The 15,089-nt window shown below is 40.2% G+C and overlaps 1 protein-coding gene across 1 annotated transcript in view; it reads left to right on the top strand.

The window, feature by feature from the left end:
- The first annotated feature begins 582 nt into the window (after window positions 1–582).
- RBM15 (RNA binding motif protein 15) overlaps window positions 583–15,089 on the top strand; it is a 28,517-nt gene continuing 14,010 nt past the window's right edge. The window contains exons 1-2 of the mRNA XM_057730160.1: window positions 583–3,448; window positions 7,487–9,045. Of these exons, the coding sequence (XP_057586143.1) occupies window positions 583–3,448; window positions 7,487–7,509 (2,889 nt within the window). The 3' untranslated portion in view covers window positions 7,510–9,045. The remainder of the gene's footprint in view (window positions 3,449–7,486; window positions 9,046–15,089) is intronic.

Here is a 15,089-nt window from a genome sequence, read left to right on the forward strand (position 1 = left end):
AGTTATTTTGGCCTATCAACTTCCTCGTCCACATCCAATCAGATTTAAACTTCTTTCAGCCGCCGGAGGAGTTGGGAAGGGGGTCGAAAGAGGGAGCCCGCTCTCTCTCTTTCTCTCTCTCTCTCTCTGTTTCTCCCTCCCTCTCTCTCTCTGTCTCTGTCTCTCTCTCGCGCGCGCGCGAGATCGCTGTGAGCCGGCCTCTCAGAAAAAAAAAGCTAGAACTTATGGCCCGACTTCCCAAATAGTAGGTTAAAGGACGGGGTCATAAACCAATGAAAGGGATGAGGAGGTGGGATCGCTGCTTTCGCCGCTCAAGAAGTACCGTTACAGGGTAGACTTTTTGTCCAATCAACGCCTCCAGACTTCGGGTCAGGTGACCATAGAGGACGAGGGGCGGAGCTACAGTCTGGCGCGAGGAACCGTTAAGATGGACAACGAATGTAACCAATGAGGTACTCTGACTAGGGCGTTGGGAACCCAATAAAAGTGGTCGGGCGGGCGTCTTCCCGGAGCGCGGGGAGATGTGAAGACAGACAAATAGTTTTCCCAATGAGACTGTAGAAGAGAGGCGCTGATTGACCAATGAGGGCTGCGGGGCGGGACCCTCTGCCGCGACGGAGTCCAAGATGGCGGCGTGCGGTTCCGCTGTGTGAAACGAGCGCGGGGCGGCGGGTTAACCAGTTCCGCGGAGAAGACCTCCGACGACCCGCTACAATGAAGGGAAAAGAGCGCTCCCCAGTCAAGCCGAAACGCTCCCGTGGTGGTGAGGACTCGACTTCCCGCGGGGAGCGGAGCAAGAAGTTAGGGGGCTCTGGTGGCAGCAATGGGAGCAGCAGCGGAAAGACCGACAGCGGCGGCGGGTCGCGGCGCAGCCTTCATCTGGACAAGTCCAGCAGCCGAGGTGGTAGCCGCGAGTACGACACCGGTGGGGGCAGCTCCAGTAGCCGCTTGCATAGTTACAGCTCCCCAAGCACCAAAAATTCCTCGGGCGGGGGCGAGTCGCGCAGCAGCTCCCGGGGTGGAGGCGGGGAGTCACGTTCCTCTGGGGCCGCCTCTTCAGCTCCTGGCGGCGGGGACGGCGGGGAATACAAGACGCTGAAGATAAGCGAGTTGGGGTCCCAGTTGAGTGACGAAGCGGTGGAGGACGGGCTGTTTCACGAGTTCAAACGCTTCGGTGATGTAAGTGTCAAAATCAGTCATCTCTCGGGTTCTGGCAGCGGGGATGAGCGAGTCGCCTTTGTGAACTTCCGGCGGCCAGAGGACGCGCGGGCGGCCAAGCATGCCAGAGGCCGCCTGGTGCTCTATGACCGACCCCTGAAGATAGAAGCTGTGTATGTGAGCCGGCGCCGCAGCCGCTCCCCTTTAGACAAAGATTCTTATCCTCCATCAGCCAGTGTGGTCGGGTCCTCTGTAGGTGGTCACCGGCACCCCCCTGGAGGAGGTGGTGGAGGCCAGAGATCACTTTCCCCTGGTGGCGCAGCCTTGGGATACAGAGACTACCGGTTGCAGCAGTTGGCTCTTGGCCGCCTGCCCCCTCCACCTCCGCCACCATTGCCCCGAGACCTGGAGAGGGAGCGAGACTACTCGTTCTATGAGAGAGTGCGCCCAGCCTACAGTCTTGAGCCAAGGGTGGGAGCTGGAGCAGGTGCTGCTCCTTTCAGAGAGGTGGATGAGATCTCACCCGAGGATGATCAGCGCGCTAACCGGACGCTTTTCTTGGGCAACCTAGACATCACTGTGACAGAGAGTGATCTGAGAAGGGCTTTTGACCGTTTCGGAGTCATCACAGAAGTAGATATCAAGAGGCCTTCTCGGGGCCAGACCAGTACCTATGGCTTTCTCAAATTTGAGAACCTAGATATGTCTCACCGGGCCAAACTAGCAATGTCTGGCAAAATTATAATTCGGAATCCTATCAAAATTGGTTATGGCAAAGCTACACCCACCACCCGCCTCTGGGTAGGTGGCCTGGGTCCTTGGGTGCCCCTTGCTGCCCTGGCACGGGAGTTTGACCGATTTGGCACCATACGCACCATTGACTACCGCAAAGGTGATAGTTGGGCATATATCCAATATGAAAGCCTGGATGCAGCTCATGCTGCCTGGACCCATATGCGGGGCTTCCCACTTGGTGGCCCAGATCGTCGCCTTAGAGTAGACTTTGCAGACACAGAACATCGTTACCAGCAGCAGTATTTGCAGCCTCTGCCCTTAACTCATTATGAACTGGTGACAGATGCTTTTGGACACCGGGCACCTGACCCTTTGAGGGGTGCTCGGGATAGGACACCACCCTTACTATACAGAGATCGTGATAGGGATCTTTATCCTGACTCTGATTGGGTGCCACCCCCGCCCCCAGTCCGTGAACGCAGCACTCGGACTGCAGCTACTGCTGTGCCTGCTTATGAGCCACTGGATAGCCTGGATCGCAGGCGGGATGGCTGGTCCTTGGACCGGGACAGAGGTGATCGAGATCTGCCCAGCAGCAGAGACCAACCTAGGAAGCGAAGGCTGCCTGAGGAGAGTGGGGGACGGCATCTGGATAGGTCCCCAGAGAGTGACCGTCCACGGAAACGTCATTGCGCGCCTTCTCCTGACCGCAGTCCAGAATTGAGCAGTAGCCGGGATCGCTACAACAGCGACAATGATCGATCTTCCCGTCTTCTCTTGGAAAGGCCCTCTCCAATCAGAGACCGACGAGGTAGTTTGGAGAAGAGCCAGGGTGACAAGCGAGACCGTAAAAACTCTGCATCAGCTGAACGGGATAGGAAGCACCGGACAGCTGCTTCCACTGAGGGAAAAAGCCCTCTGAAAAAAGAAGACCGGTCCGATGGGAGTGCACCCAGCACCAGCACTGCTTCATCGAAGCTGAAGTCCCCTTCCCAGAAACAGGATGGTGGGACAGCCCCTGCAGCGGCAGCCTCTCCCAAACTCTGTTTGGCCTGGCAGGGCATGCTTCTGTTGAAGAACAGCAACTTTCCTTCCAACATGCATCTGTTGCAGGGTGATCTCCAGGTGGCTAGCAGTCTTCTTGTGGAGGGCTCAACTGGAGGCAAAGTGGCCCAGCTCAAGATCACTCAGCGTCTTCGTTTGGACCAGCCCAAGTTGGATGAAGTAACTCGACGCATCAAAGTGGCAGGGCCCAATGGTTATGCTATTCTTCTGGCTGTGCCTGGAAGTTCTGATAGCAGGTCCTCCTCTTCCTCAGCCACATCAGACACTGCCACCTCTACTCAGAGGCCACTTAGGAACCTCGTGTCCTATTTAAAGCAAAAGCAGGCCGCTGGGGTGATCAGCCTCCCTGTGGGGGGCAACAAAGACAAGGAAAACACCGGAGTCCTTCATGCCTTCCCACCCTGTGAGTTCTCCCAGCAGTTCCTGGATTCCCCTGCCAAGGCACTGGCCAAATCTGAAGAAGATTACCTGGTCATGATCATTGTCCGTGGTGCGTCTTAAAGTCCATGTGTAACTCGTGTTTAGTACTTTGACATGGTTCTTGTTTTGTGATGTGTGATGGGATACAGCATCAGATGAAATTTTCTTTTTAATTAGTTGTTTAGTTGTAGCTTTTTCTTTTTTATATTTTTATAAACCTCTTTAAAATAGAAGTCAGGAGAGTTTAGCTATTATTTTAAGTGAAAGGGATGCCCTAAAGGTAGCAGGCAAATGGATTTACTTTAATTAGGAGTTCCTACTCTTATGAGTAACTTTTTTCCTCTTTTCTGCAGTTTTCTCTTTTTTAACCTTGAGCTTAAAAAAATCCTCAAAGTTACAAAACCAGAAATTTGAAAAGTCAGAATTTGGAAAACAAAGAGCCCACTGACTATATAAAGATGATAATATACACCTAAAATTGGCTTGATTGGTATGTAGGTAAATAATTCCTGTACCAAAAATGTTATTTGTGCGGCTGAAATTTGATCAGGAATCTCATTAGTCTAAGCTGGTAAATTGTATAGCATTGTGATTATTTTAATCAGGTATTTGAGTATTTTTCTTAAAATACATGGTTTATTCCCAGAGTTTGTTTTAACATACACATTTTTATCATTAGTCCTTGAGTTCTGTATCCCGTATATGCACTTTTGGTTTGTAGCGGTAACTGTTAAGTAAAAATTCAGGACTGTGTTACAAACCACATATGTCTTATGCTTACACTAGTATGCAGGAAGTGAGTAGGTGCTTTTAAAATCAGAATTCTTTGGTCAGTTGGTGTGTGGTGGTGTTTTTACTGACTGTTTCAGAGAGGTGTAGCAGGTACAGTTCTAATTTAATTGTGCATATTTCAAAACTTGTGTTTTTCATCAGAGATGAGTTTTTATTTTTGTATCCATTCAAATTTCTGATTTCAATAATAGAAAGAAGAGTTGTCTGCAGGCTCTTAAGTCATCTTTTGTTTCAGCGGGCATTAAATCAGCCATATCTGGATTGCAGAATCTTTTTAAGTCATCGTGAAATGCCTTTGACATACTCTACAAATTTTGATTGTATTTTTATTTTCATATTTAAACAGTAGCGATGACATTACATTATTGAAAATATTTTAAATATCTCTGAAATTTTGTGTTTATATTTTCACTGGTGTCCAACCACAGAATTGAAATGGTAGTTTAGAAAAATCCTTTTTTAGTGGTGTTTATTTTCTTAGACACCTGGAGTTAATAAAAAATAATGTAGCCCACTCTCACAGTTTTTTTTCGAAACTGAACATTATGTCAACTTCTGGTTCCTAACAAGGGCTTTTGCTGCTTAACAGTAATTGGTGATTTCCTTGTTCGCCTTTTTTTTTCCCCCCATCTACCCCACCCCCACCCCAGGTCATTTGTTAAGTATGTTTTCCCCCGTAATTTAAATGTTGAGGACTTTGGCTAAGGCCCTTGATATTTAATTATGATTAGAAAGTTGAGGACCTTTGGATCATGGTCATGTTTCTATTCTGTGTAAGTGACTTCTTGAAAGCCTGGCAGAACCCAACTGTTTTCTTTCTGTTATCAAAGCTGATAGTTTTGAAATAGCACCAATAATAACCCAGGGAAATGTCATGGAATTTTTAATTGTCCGTTATGACAGGTGTCTAATGCATGTCAGCATGAAAGCCTCATCACTGCTTTGTCATCCTTTTTGGTTTTCACTATGCATTTATAAATTTTCTTTTTAAGTTTGGAAGCTTTTGTATTTTTTGTTTTTAAACTGGAAATACTAGCCATTTTGAGAGAAGGAACATACTAGGCTATGAGCACGAAGGTCCTTGGTGTGCCTGTAGGGAAAATACCTGAAATTCTACAGTTAAAACTTTTGGTCCTTGTTGCTTTTAAAAAGCTTTGCTTGGCATGCTAATGTGGAGTAGACACCTGTTCAGAAACTAATGCAAGTGTGCAGTCTGTGCATAAGTGGGGTCAAAGTACAATTTGTGGCTAGATACATTTTTTTCCAGTTTAAATAATTTCACTAACCATTAACTTTTGAATATCTTTTGATGAGATGGCTGGACAGATGATTTTACTCTTTTAGAGAGTGAAGTCCATGACATCTAATTTTACTGTAATCCAAAGTGTATGTGGCATTTTTTCTTTTTCTTTTTTAAGTTGATGTGACAGTTTACTGTGGGCTTTGCTCCATGTTTGTTTGAATCTTTATCTGACATCTTTATCTGGCTTTTGTTAGATCTGGGCAATTTGTGCTTCAATGTTTTTTTGAAACAATGGCTTGATACCATTTCTAAATGTGTGTATTATAACTAATTATGTTTAGTTTGGTGCTTACCTACAGAGTGCCATCATTCAGATGAATCTTTTGTGTTGCTCATTCTGTTGTGCTGGTTCATAATATTGGTAAACTATCTACTTAAAACTTCAGAGTGGAATGAAAGCAAATGTCTAAAACTATCTGGTTCTAATTCTCATTAGCCAGAATTTCGTAATCTCAGCATTGGATGTTCTTTGTAACAACCAATTGTTCTTTTTCTTTTACTTAAAAAAATGTGTTTGTTGAATTATTTTTCTGGAACTCAGTTCAAATGGATGGAAAGAATTTCTTCAGTATATTATTAAATGACTTATTAAGTATTACTGGTGAAAAAAAAAAACCATTAAGCTAATGTAGATTTTTAATCACAACTTCAAAGTTTATGAAAAATTAATCATTCAGCTCCTAGCCAATTTTTTAATATTATTTTGTTGGTTGTAACTGAGATTCCTATAAAGAGTTTTCCATGCAAAAAATTTAAATTCCTAATTTAAGATGTATATTTTGACTCTCACCTGAGAGTAGATAGAATTTTCCCTTTAAGGATTGCATCTTAAAATGTCCGAACTCTGGTTGCTATAAGCCTTTGTCACATTTTGAAGGTAATATATATACTCTGGCCCTTCTTAACTCAATTAGATCATTTGAGATACAATAGTAAAAGTAAGGTGTGTGTTGCTTTCAGAGTCCAACACTTGTTTAGGTTTATTTAAAAACTGTTTTATGAGCAGGTTTTCACTGACAACTTTTTGTTTTTTGTCTTTCTGATTTTAAATCTACATTCTTCAGACAGTGAAATTGCTCATTATGCAGGTACAGCTTGAACTGCAGTTTGGGTCCATATAGGAACCATTCACCAAAAACTCTGTGGTAACAGAACTAGGAAATCCTCTTGAGAAGAGGGCCTTAATGACCTTTTTTGTGAAAAAATTTTTGGAGAGAATTTCTGGACATTTTTTTCTGTCTCTGCCACAGTTGTTTGGTTTGGAGATAGGAGTTAGGTATGAGAACACGAAAAGAAATGGAGCTGACCCTGTTAACATTCTGGTTGTAGTGATGTGCCTAAAGGGAGATGATTTCAGGTAACCACAGTGAACTGTCTAGCTTAATGAAGAGTTTTATATGTATGATTTAAACAGAGTTGGAAAGTAAAAGTCCTGCAATGTTCTTTGGCTGTTTAGCGATTGTTTGTATGAGTGTTTTCTTAAAAGAAAATAACAGCTGCTGTCTTTAGTAACACAGGTGAAGGTGGATTTTTAAAAGGCTTTGTATCTTGACCCCTAAATACAATAATGGAGTAGGTCTGTATTGCTCCATGTAAATTACAGAATGAAAATAGAGGGGGTAAAAGTTTGACTAAACTCCACCTTTTTATAGTTTCATTTTTTAAGTTATATTTAGAATATATTGATTATATATTGATTATAAACTTGCTTTTTTCTGAATTTTTTTGGCATGTTTTACTCAGTTACATGAGTACAAAGGATATTTTCAGTCTTCACTTGATTGCAGTCTTTAAAAAAAATCCACCCTATTGTTCTACTTGTTGTCTATTCATACAGTAAATTCGTTTCAAGGTTTGTGCCAGTGGGTATTATTGGTGCTTTTTGAAGTCAAGGTGGACTATCCAGGAAGGTCTTGTTAATGTTATATTCATCTATAATGGCATAGGGGAAATATATATATTTTTAATATTGTAAACATTTGTACTGAATAACCTTCTTTTCCCCCCCGCAAGCAAAACTGGTGAACAACGGATGAAGATACGGAATTCAAAGCTCTAATGGACCTTTTTGAAGAGAAGTTGTGGCTTATGTGGAGTTTACATGGGCCTCTTGATGGAAGAAAGCTAATCTGTTTAGTATTTGTGCATTTTACTAAAATGGCAGCTTAAAGTTGTGTATCTGCTATTGTGATGCCAATGCCGGTGTTTTAAGTGGAAAAAAAATGACCTTGCTTTGTGCTGTGTACACAAGATTTCTGGAAAAGAAAAACCCTTTTTATGGCTCACACAGCTTAAAAGTAGCTGTCACTCAAACGTGCGCTCACAGTTGAGCTGCTTTTGTTTTATTCTAAATAAATTGTTTCTTTTGAGGAAAATGTTTTTCTGCCTGGAAGTGAATTGACGGCAAACCTTTGACCCCTTTGTTTGCAGCTGAGGGGGTACTTGCTGCTGCTCAGATCTTGTATGTCTTGAGCAAGAAGCAGGGAGACCATCATTTTGACTATCACAGTGTGTCAATTCTGAAGGATCACTAGTGTTACTGTGACCCCCTTTGTTTGCAGTGAAGGGGATCCTTTGCTTCTCAGTCCTCAAGTTGATGAGGAAATGGTGCTGTTTGCTGGCACGCAAGAAGCCGGGGCAAGCACCGTAAGCCTCACCACAGTGCACGAGTCGGGGGCTTTGCTGGTTTGAAGAGCCGGAGTTGCTGAAATTTAAGTTTTGATTTATTTTGTTCACCCATCACGTTTGGCCTTAGTTTCATTTTTAATTTGAAGAAAAGTTTGAAATTGCTTTATCTTGCACTTAACATTTGCACCAAATTGCCAAAAGAAGGAGAAATGCTCCGCTTGCTTTTTAAATGTTAATGATGATGTTAATAAAGCCTTTCCTGACACATTTGAGGAGCTCCTCCATCTTCAGGGGCTTCTTACCAGAGTTATGCAGTGATGGGTTTAGTTCTGAATGGATGAAGAGTTCCTGAGAGCTAGCGTTTGTAATTAGAACCGTTACTTGGTATCTGTGCCTTATTTGACCTGTGGTTCCACATGCCTTGGATGTGCATGCACCGTGACGGTTTCATAGGTACGAACGCACACTCAGGCCCAGTCACTTCGGTTGGTAGTACAGATTGTGAGGAAAAAATGGAGGCATCCTTAAGGAGGAAAAAGTGTTTGCCTTTAGTTCCTGCATTATCCTGTACAGGGGCTCCTGAGCTTTGGAAGCTGTTTCCAGTACAGGAGAACAACTCCCCTGTTTGCAGCAGGAGACTTCGGTGCACAGTGACAACGCTGGAGTTCAAGAGGAAGCCAGCAGTGCTGCACCATTGGCTTCAGACACCATTGTTGTTTGCCAGTTTTAAACTTAACTAGTTGCAGACGAAGACCACCTTGAAATGCAGGCTTGTTGGGCTTGTTTTGAATTTTAACCTCGGATGGAAGAGCCCTAGTGCTGTCTGTCTCCATGCGGGATGATGATTACTTAGGCAACAGGTGATTATCAACAAAGGATGCCACGCTTATACTCTGCAAGGTGGTGTTCCAGTGGCAAACAGCTGTATAAACTCTTGTAAACAGGTAAGAGGGTTTTTAGAGGTCAAAAATGCATTATAATTAATAGGGTGAGGGCTTTTAATGTTTTGGGCTATGTTTCTCTGATTGGAAGTCTTTAGGCACTCTGCTGCTGTTACTAGCTTCCTCCCCTTACCAAAGTGTTGTATTAACAAAGTTGCAGGCCAGAACTTTTGTTCTACTTGGTATTTTGATTTTTTTAAGTTTTAAAGTTTATTTTAACGTTTGAAAAAATTATTTTAATGTGGGAGCCTAAGTATTAAAATCCTGTATGGGTTTGGACCTACAAAAATTTGATGTTTTCTCTTAACCATAGTCTTCACTGTTAGTGGTTGTTTAATGGTGCTGGAAGAACTCAAATGGTATAAAAATGTTGCTTATTACAAACGCTGATTTCTGAAGTTCCAAGTTAAGAATATTTTAGTATATATAGCAAAAAAGCGTATTATCAGACTGGGAATGATAGCTAACTTAGCCAAAATAGTTAATATTTTTCTTTTTCCACAGGGAGATTTATTTAATTATAAAATTAGGTAGCTACAACAAACTTTAGGTGAATGGTCAGTATTGAGGAAAATCTAGCTCTTAACCATTTTCATTGTCCATTTAGTCCTACTAACCTTCTGAGCCCTTCCAGCCCTTCCCTCTGACATTAACCGAGTGTGAGGTTTTGGCAGCTTAACACAAGTACAACTTTTTAAATGTATAATACAACTTAGGTTTCCTTGCTTTATTTTAAATGGGATCAAAAATTTTGAAAATAATTTTTCCTTTTCATGAGATTTTTGGTTTTTGTCTCTTCCCAAAGGGGAAAAGTGAAGTACAGTGGTTTTCAGGTTCTCGGTATGTCATTTTCAACAGGTTTTAAAACATCTGCTTATGAGTTGGCTGCCATTTAAAGCTTTGCTAAATGATCTCTCATGTATTTCTTTAAACAGTTTATTCCTGTTGGAAATGTTAATTTCCAGTGTGTTTTCTTTCTCTGACTAGTCCATACTGAAAGCCTATTAAGTAGTTTTTCCAATTAGTAAAAAAATATTTAATATCACTATGACAATTTGAGGAAGATTTTGTTATACTCTGCATACTTCTGCATGTTTAGTATCTTTCTAAGATCTCAGGCTTCATCTCTCAAGAAGGAAAAATGTTGCAGACAGGGCATTTGTTTATTTGTATATGAAACCATGTTAAGCAAAATGGAAAGAATTTTTTGAAACGACTCATGAAATCATTTTATTTCCAGCTACACCATGAAGAAACAATATTAATTGGGTTGAGTGTTAGATCTAGAGTTCTGGTTTTATAAGTTGGAAACTGCCCTTTTGAGTTATATGTGTGGTTTTCCAGTGTCTTTTGTATGATCTAAATTTAGGGTTCTACTGTAAAGGAAATAGTTTGACGAACACCTCTGGGTTGACTTGTGCTCATTTTGAAAGGTCTGATTGTATTAAAATTGAAAATGAGGATTATCCTGACTTTAGTAGAGCAACCTAGATTTTATAAATTGCCACTTCAGTAACTTAAGTCATATTATTTTACAAACTGTTTATCTGAGGCAGTAAATTTAGTGCTTATGGCTTGTACAGCATCTTCTGTTCTTACTGCAGTAGGCTGTATGGTTATGGCTTATCTGACCATCACCTCCATTTCCCATTCCAGTTTGCTCTCTTTAAGCTTTCTTGGTTAAAAGAGCCTTTTACTTAAAAACTTGAATTATAACCTAGTTATAAGTTCTAAGCAGAGGAGTTTATTGAGTAACAAAATTCCTTCAAACCTCCAACAAGATTGTTGCTAAGAAGCAACCAAAAAGAGATTTCAGTCTTGAGGTAAAAGTACTTAACCTGTTGTGATGTTAAGCATTCAAGTAGGGTTCCTGTATAAATTAAATGCTGGCTGTATGTTAAGAACTAAGATGCTGAGCATATAGAAGAAAGTATCACATAGTCTCTACCCCTGTCAGCAGCTTGTACTCTAATTGGAGAAACTAGATATAAACACATAAATAGTTAAATATCAGGGGGAAAAGTTCATAGTTTACAGCAACTATGGGAGAGATGTCCCAGGCCAAATTTGATTAATTGAACTTTTACTGGCCATATTTAGTATATGAACTTTAAGCTGGGATGGTCAAGAAAGGATTTACAAAATAATTTGTTAGTTGGAGAAGGATGTAGAATGGTGAAGGGAGGTTGGGATTGAGATGTCAGGCCAAGAAGCATGAATAATAATAGAAGAGCTTGTTGATACACGGAAAAGATGCAGGCTGAGTCTAGAAAACTAGTAATATGCTTGGGTCAACACAATAGGGAATCCTAAAAGGCAAGCCAGTTTTAGGCAGGTGGGGAGTGAGAATGGATAATCAGTTGAGGGATGCTGATGTAAAGCAATAGTACTAAGAGCAATCATTTATTAAATACTTGAGGCCAAGCATTCTGCCAAGTCCTTGACAAACATTGTCTCATCTGCTTTTCAATACAGACCATAATCTGAAGCTAATAAGTGATAGAGGCAGGGTTCTAACTAGTCTTTTGTTCTAGCTAGGGCTTTTGGTCCCTATATTGTCATACCTCACTTTTTTTAGGAGGCTGGAATGGGATTAAAGCTGCAAACTTGAGAAACTTTGGATTTTAAACTATAGTGTATCAGCATTTGAGATTCTTGGGAAACATACAGGCCCTTGGCTCCAACCTCAGAAATTCTGGGATTTGTTAGGGCCAGGATGGCCCAGGAGTCTTTATTCTTTTACAAGCTCTCCAGGTAATTCTGATATATAATATAGTCTGTGGTCAGTGGCCATGGGTTGAGTAACACTGCCCCACAGAGAGTAGAGTGTTAAACTCTACTAAATTGGGATAATGTAATATTTAAGGCATGAGAAGGGAAGATGGTGCTAGAAAAGAGGCTCCGTTAGGACAGCCAGAATAGTGTTCAGATTCTGAAGCTGAGAGGAGGGGCTTCCAGAAGATAAATTCAAAGCTACTGAAGGGACAAGCAGAATGAAACTGCAAATGACGTGGAGTTTAGCACTTAAAATTGTCACTTAAGTAATAGTTTCATAGTCATGTAGTTACTTCTCCCAGGAATTCAATCTAGGTTAGTATTTAATTTTACCTTATAACTGTCTGTGAAGAAGGGTTGCTATTTAGTTTATGAAATGCTAAAGGGATACCAGAAGAATTTCATGACTTGGCTAAGGGGTGCATAGCCAGGAACTGATCGAGATATCCTGGAGTTTTCAGTTAATCTAAAAAATAACGTGATTCTAGTTTGTCTTAAAATTGAAAGTGATTCTGGGATTATGTGTGTATGTACACAATGTAAGTTGTTTCCATGAATGAACCATCACTTCTGTCTACTACCTCCTAACTAGGTTACTAATAGGATTGAGATACAATGGAATTATAGGTAAAGTTGAGTGTATGTTTGACTTGTAAATAGTTGAAAGATTTCCCATTTTGAAGTATCAGTGCTGGGTTTGTCTTCAATTTGTGTAGCTAATTATTTAATTCTTCAAATATTTAGATACCTGTTATTTATCAAGCAATAGTCTAGGTCTTGGGAGTATATTGGTGAGGAAAACAGACAAGTTCCTTATGTCTCATGAAGTTTGTATTCTCGTGAAAGAAGGGAAGGTAGTAAACTAAGGGCCTTGCCAAAGACAAAAGGTTTATATTGTACTCTGAAGCTGAATGTTGTGGAAAGCCATTGGAAGTTTTAAGCAGGGAGATGAAGTGATTTGATCAAGATTTGACTGTGTGTTTTAGGAAAGTAACAAATGAATGTCTTTCAACTTTCTTTCAGTTATTCCCAAGATCTAGAACAGTGCCTGGTATATAATAGGTACCCAAATAATTGAAAAATTAATTAATTAGCTACGCAAATTGAAGACAAGTACAGTGTAAGTAATTCAAGACAAAATCTTTCAGCCATTACACCTCAGAGATAATATTTCCTTCAAAGATAAATTAGCATTTCAAATTCTCTACAGGACTATGAATATGTTCTTGGCTCAGAGATAAGTAGTGTTCTTTTATTTAAATACTGTAATAGAAATTTTATTTCTTCTTCAGGCTCGTAGTTGTTGGCCACCCTGAGGTCTTCCTCCTCATTTTCTCAACATGTCATTTTTTATTTCTGCTTTCAGCAAACTGTCATGACAGTTTACACTGTAGTCACTTATAGTTTGTGCTGTAACACACTGACCATGTTTTCTGTATATCATAATTTGTTATTTTTCTAGTGGTATCAAACCAAACTTCCATACTAAAAATCAATTTAGAGAGTTTTTGTGGAATGACTGTTATCCTGTGTAAACCAGATACATGTGTGTATACAGTTAAAGTACTGAATTAGTATCTGACCTTTCTCAGGTGACCAACACATTTTCCTTTTACCCAAGAAAGGGGCTTAATGAAAAACTTGCATGCGTAAGCTTGTTATTGCATCTATGTTCAGGGTAGAATTATTATTACAGGTAAAATTGACACTTTGATGTACCATATACATATATTTTTTTATTAAATATTTTTAAGGCATCACTTCAATAAACTACACTCTTTAGAGATTTTGTAGCAGAAGTCTCAGACCTGGCTATGCATTAAAATCACCTGAGGAACTTTTTATTACCAATAGCTAGAACTCTTTCGTAGGTTTATTTAAATTGATCTAGGTACAGTGGAGCTCTGCCAAGGCTCCAGTGTTGTTTTAAGTGCCCATGTTATTTAGAATATTTTCTCAGGGCTGAGAACCACTGTTCTAGAGACAAATCTTAAATATACTGACCAGCACATGGACAATCAGCTTGTTAAAAACTGTTCGAAGATCAAAAACTTTCAGTACAATTTGGGTTCAGGTACAGTATGTATATTGCTTAGCCTTCTAGAATTTCTGCTGTTGAAAGTGTGTTCCTCAGACCAGCAGTAAATAGCGTCACCTAGAAGCTTGTTAAGAAATGTAGAACTGCAAGGCCTCACACAGACCCATTGAATGGACTGAGATCCCTAGGTGAATCTTCTGTCCTGGAAAGTTTGAGAAGTACTTATTAAGTTGTAGATACATAAATGTTCTGTGTAGTAAAAATGGGTGATTAGAATCTTATCCCTCATGCACAAGATTCTCAGATTTGTGCATTAGTCAGTGACATTTGCTTTTTAAAGATATAAAAAAATATTTTCAGTAAGAAAAGTAGAAACAAGAGTTTATAGGTAGTGAGCTTCTGATGACCAGAAAATTACCAGTGGTCTCTGCCACCGAGTCAGGGGAGGGGTTACTGTTGTCTCTCCTAGTTGGTTGGTTCTTGCTTACTTTGTTGCACACATATATATGTTTTTTTCTCCCTCCTATTCTGTTCTAGTCCACTCTTCATTGTGAGATAGAACATGTTATTTTTTATAGATGCAGGTGAGGATGTTTGAGGTACTATACTGATAGGTGCCACATAATTTAGAAATTTTGGTAGAGGTAGGTTCAGAGCTTTCTATGGAGGGGATGGATATGGACGGGATTGAGGAGTGGTTCCTAATTGCTTTTGTTTTTAAGTTATAATACGATAATAACTGCATTAATAAACTAATTTTCCTCACATAGCAACAAGAATCTAATTATGTTAAAGTTCACAGTGATAAATATTAAGATTCATATATATTGAAGGGAATGGACCAGTGTGAATGTTCAGAAAATACTGTAAATTGCATGATATCAATTTAGATACAGAAACGCTGTTTTTAATGTGTAAGTTTTTATGATAAAAGATTCTAAAGTACATTAACCAAGCAACCATGTTGATATCAAATGAAAAATTGCAGCCAGATTATTCTCACATCCCACGATTTTTTAATTTTTAAATTGGTATATGTGTTTTAGAGGGATTTTTCATCAACAGCAATGTCAATGTCTCTAGAAAACTGTTCTAGGGTTCATTTATGATTTATAGATTTCTCCTGAGACATGAGAGGTGTTTTTTAAATTTTTTTTTATTTTTTAGTGGAGACTACCTGTGTCATTTATTTCTCCTGACAAATTTCATTTATGAAGTTTACTTTCTGCAGTAT

This window comes from Hippopotamus amphibius, chromosome 1 (assembly GCF_030028045.1).
Source record: "Hippopotamus amphibius kiboko isolate mHipAmp2 chromosome 1, mHipAmp2.hap2, whole genome shotgun sequence".
NCBI lineage: Eukaryota > Metazoa > Chordata > Mammalia > Artiodactyla > Hippopotamidae > Hippopotamus > Hippopotamus amphibius.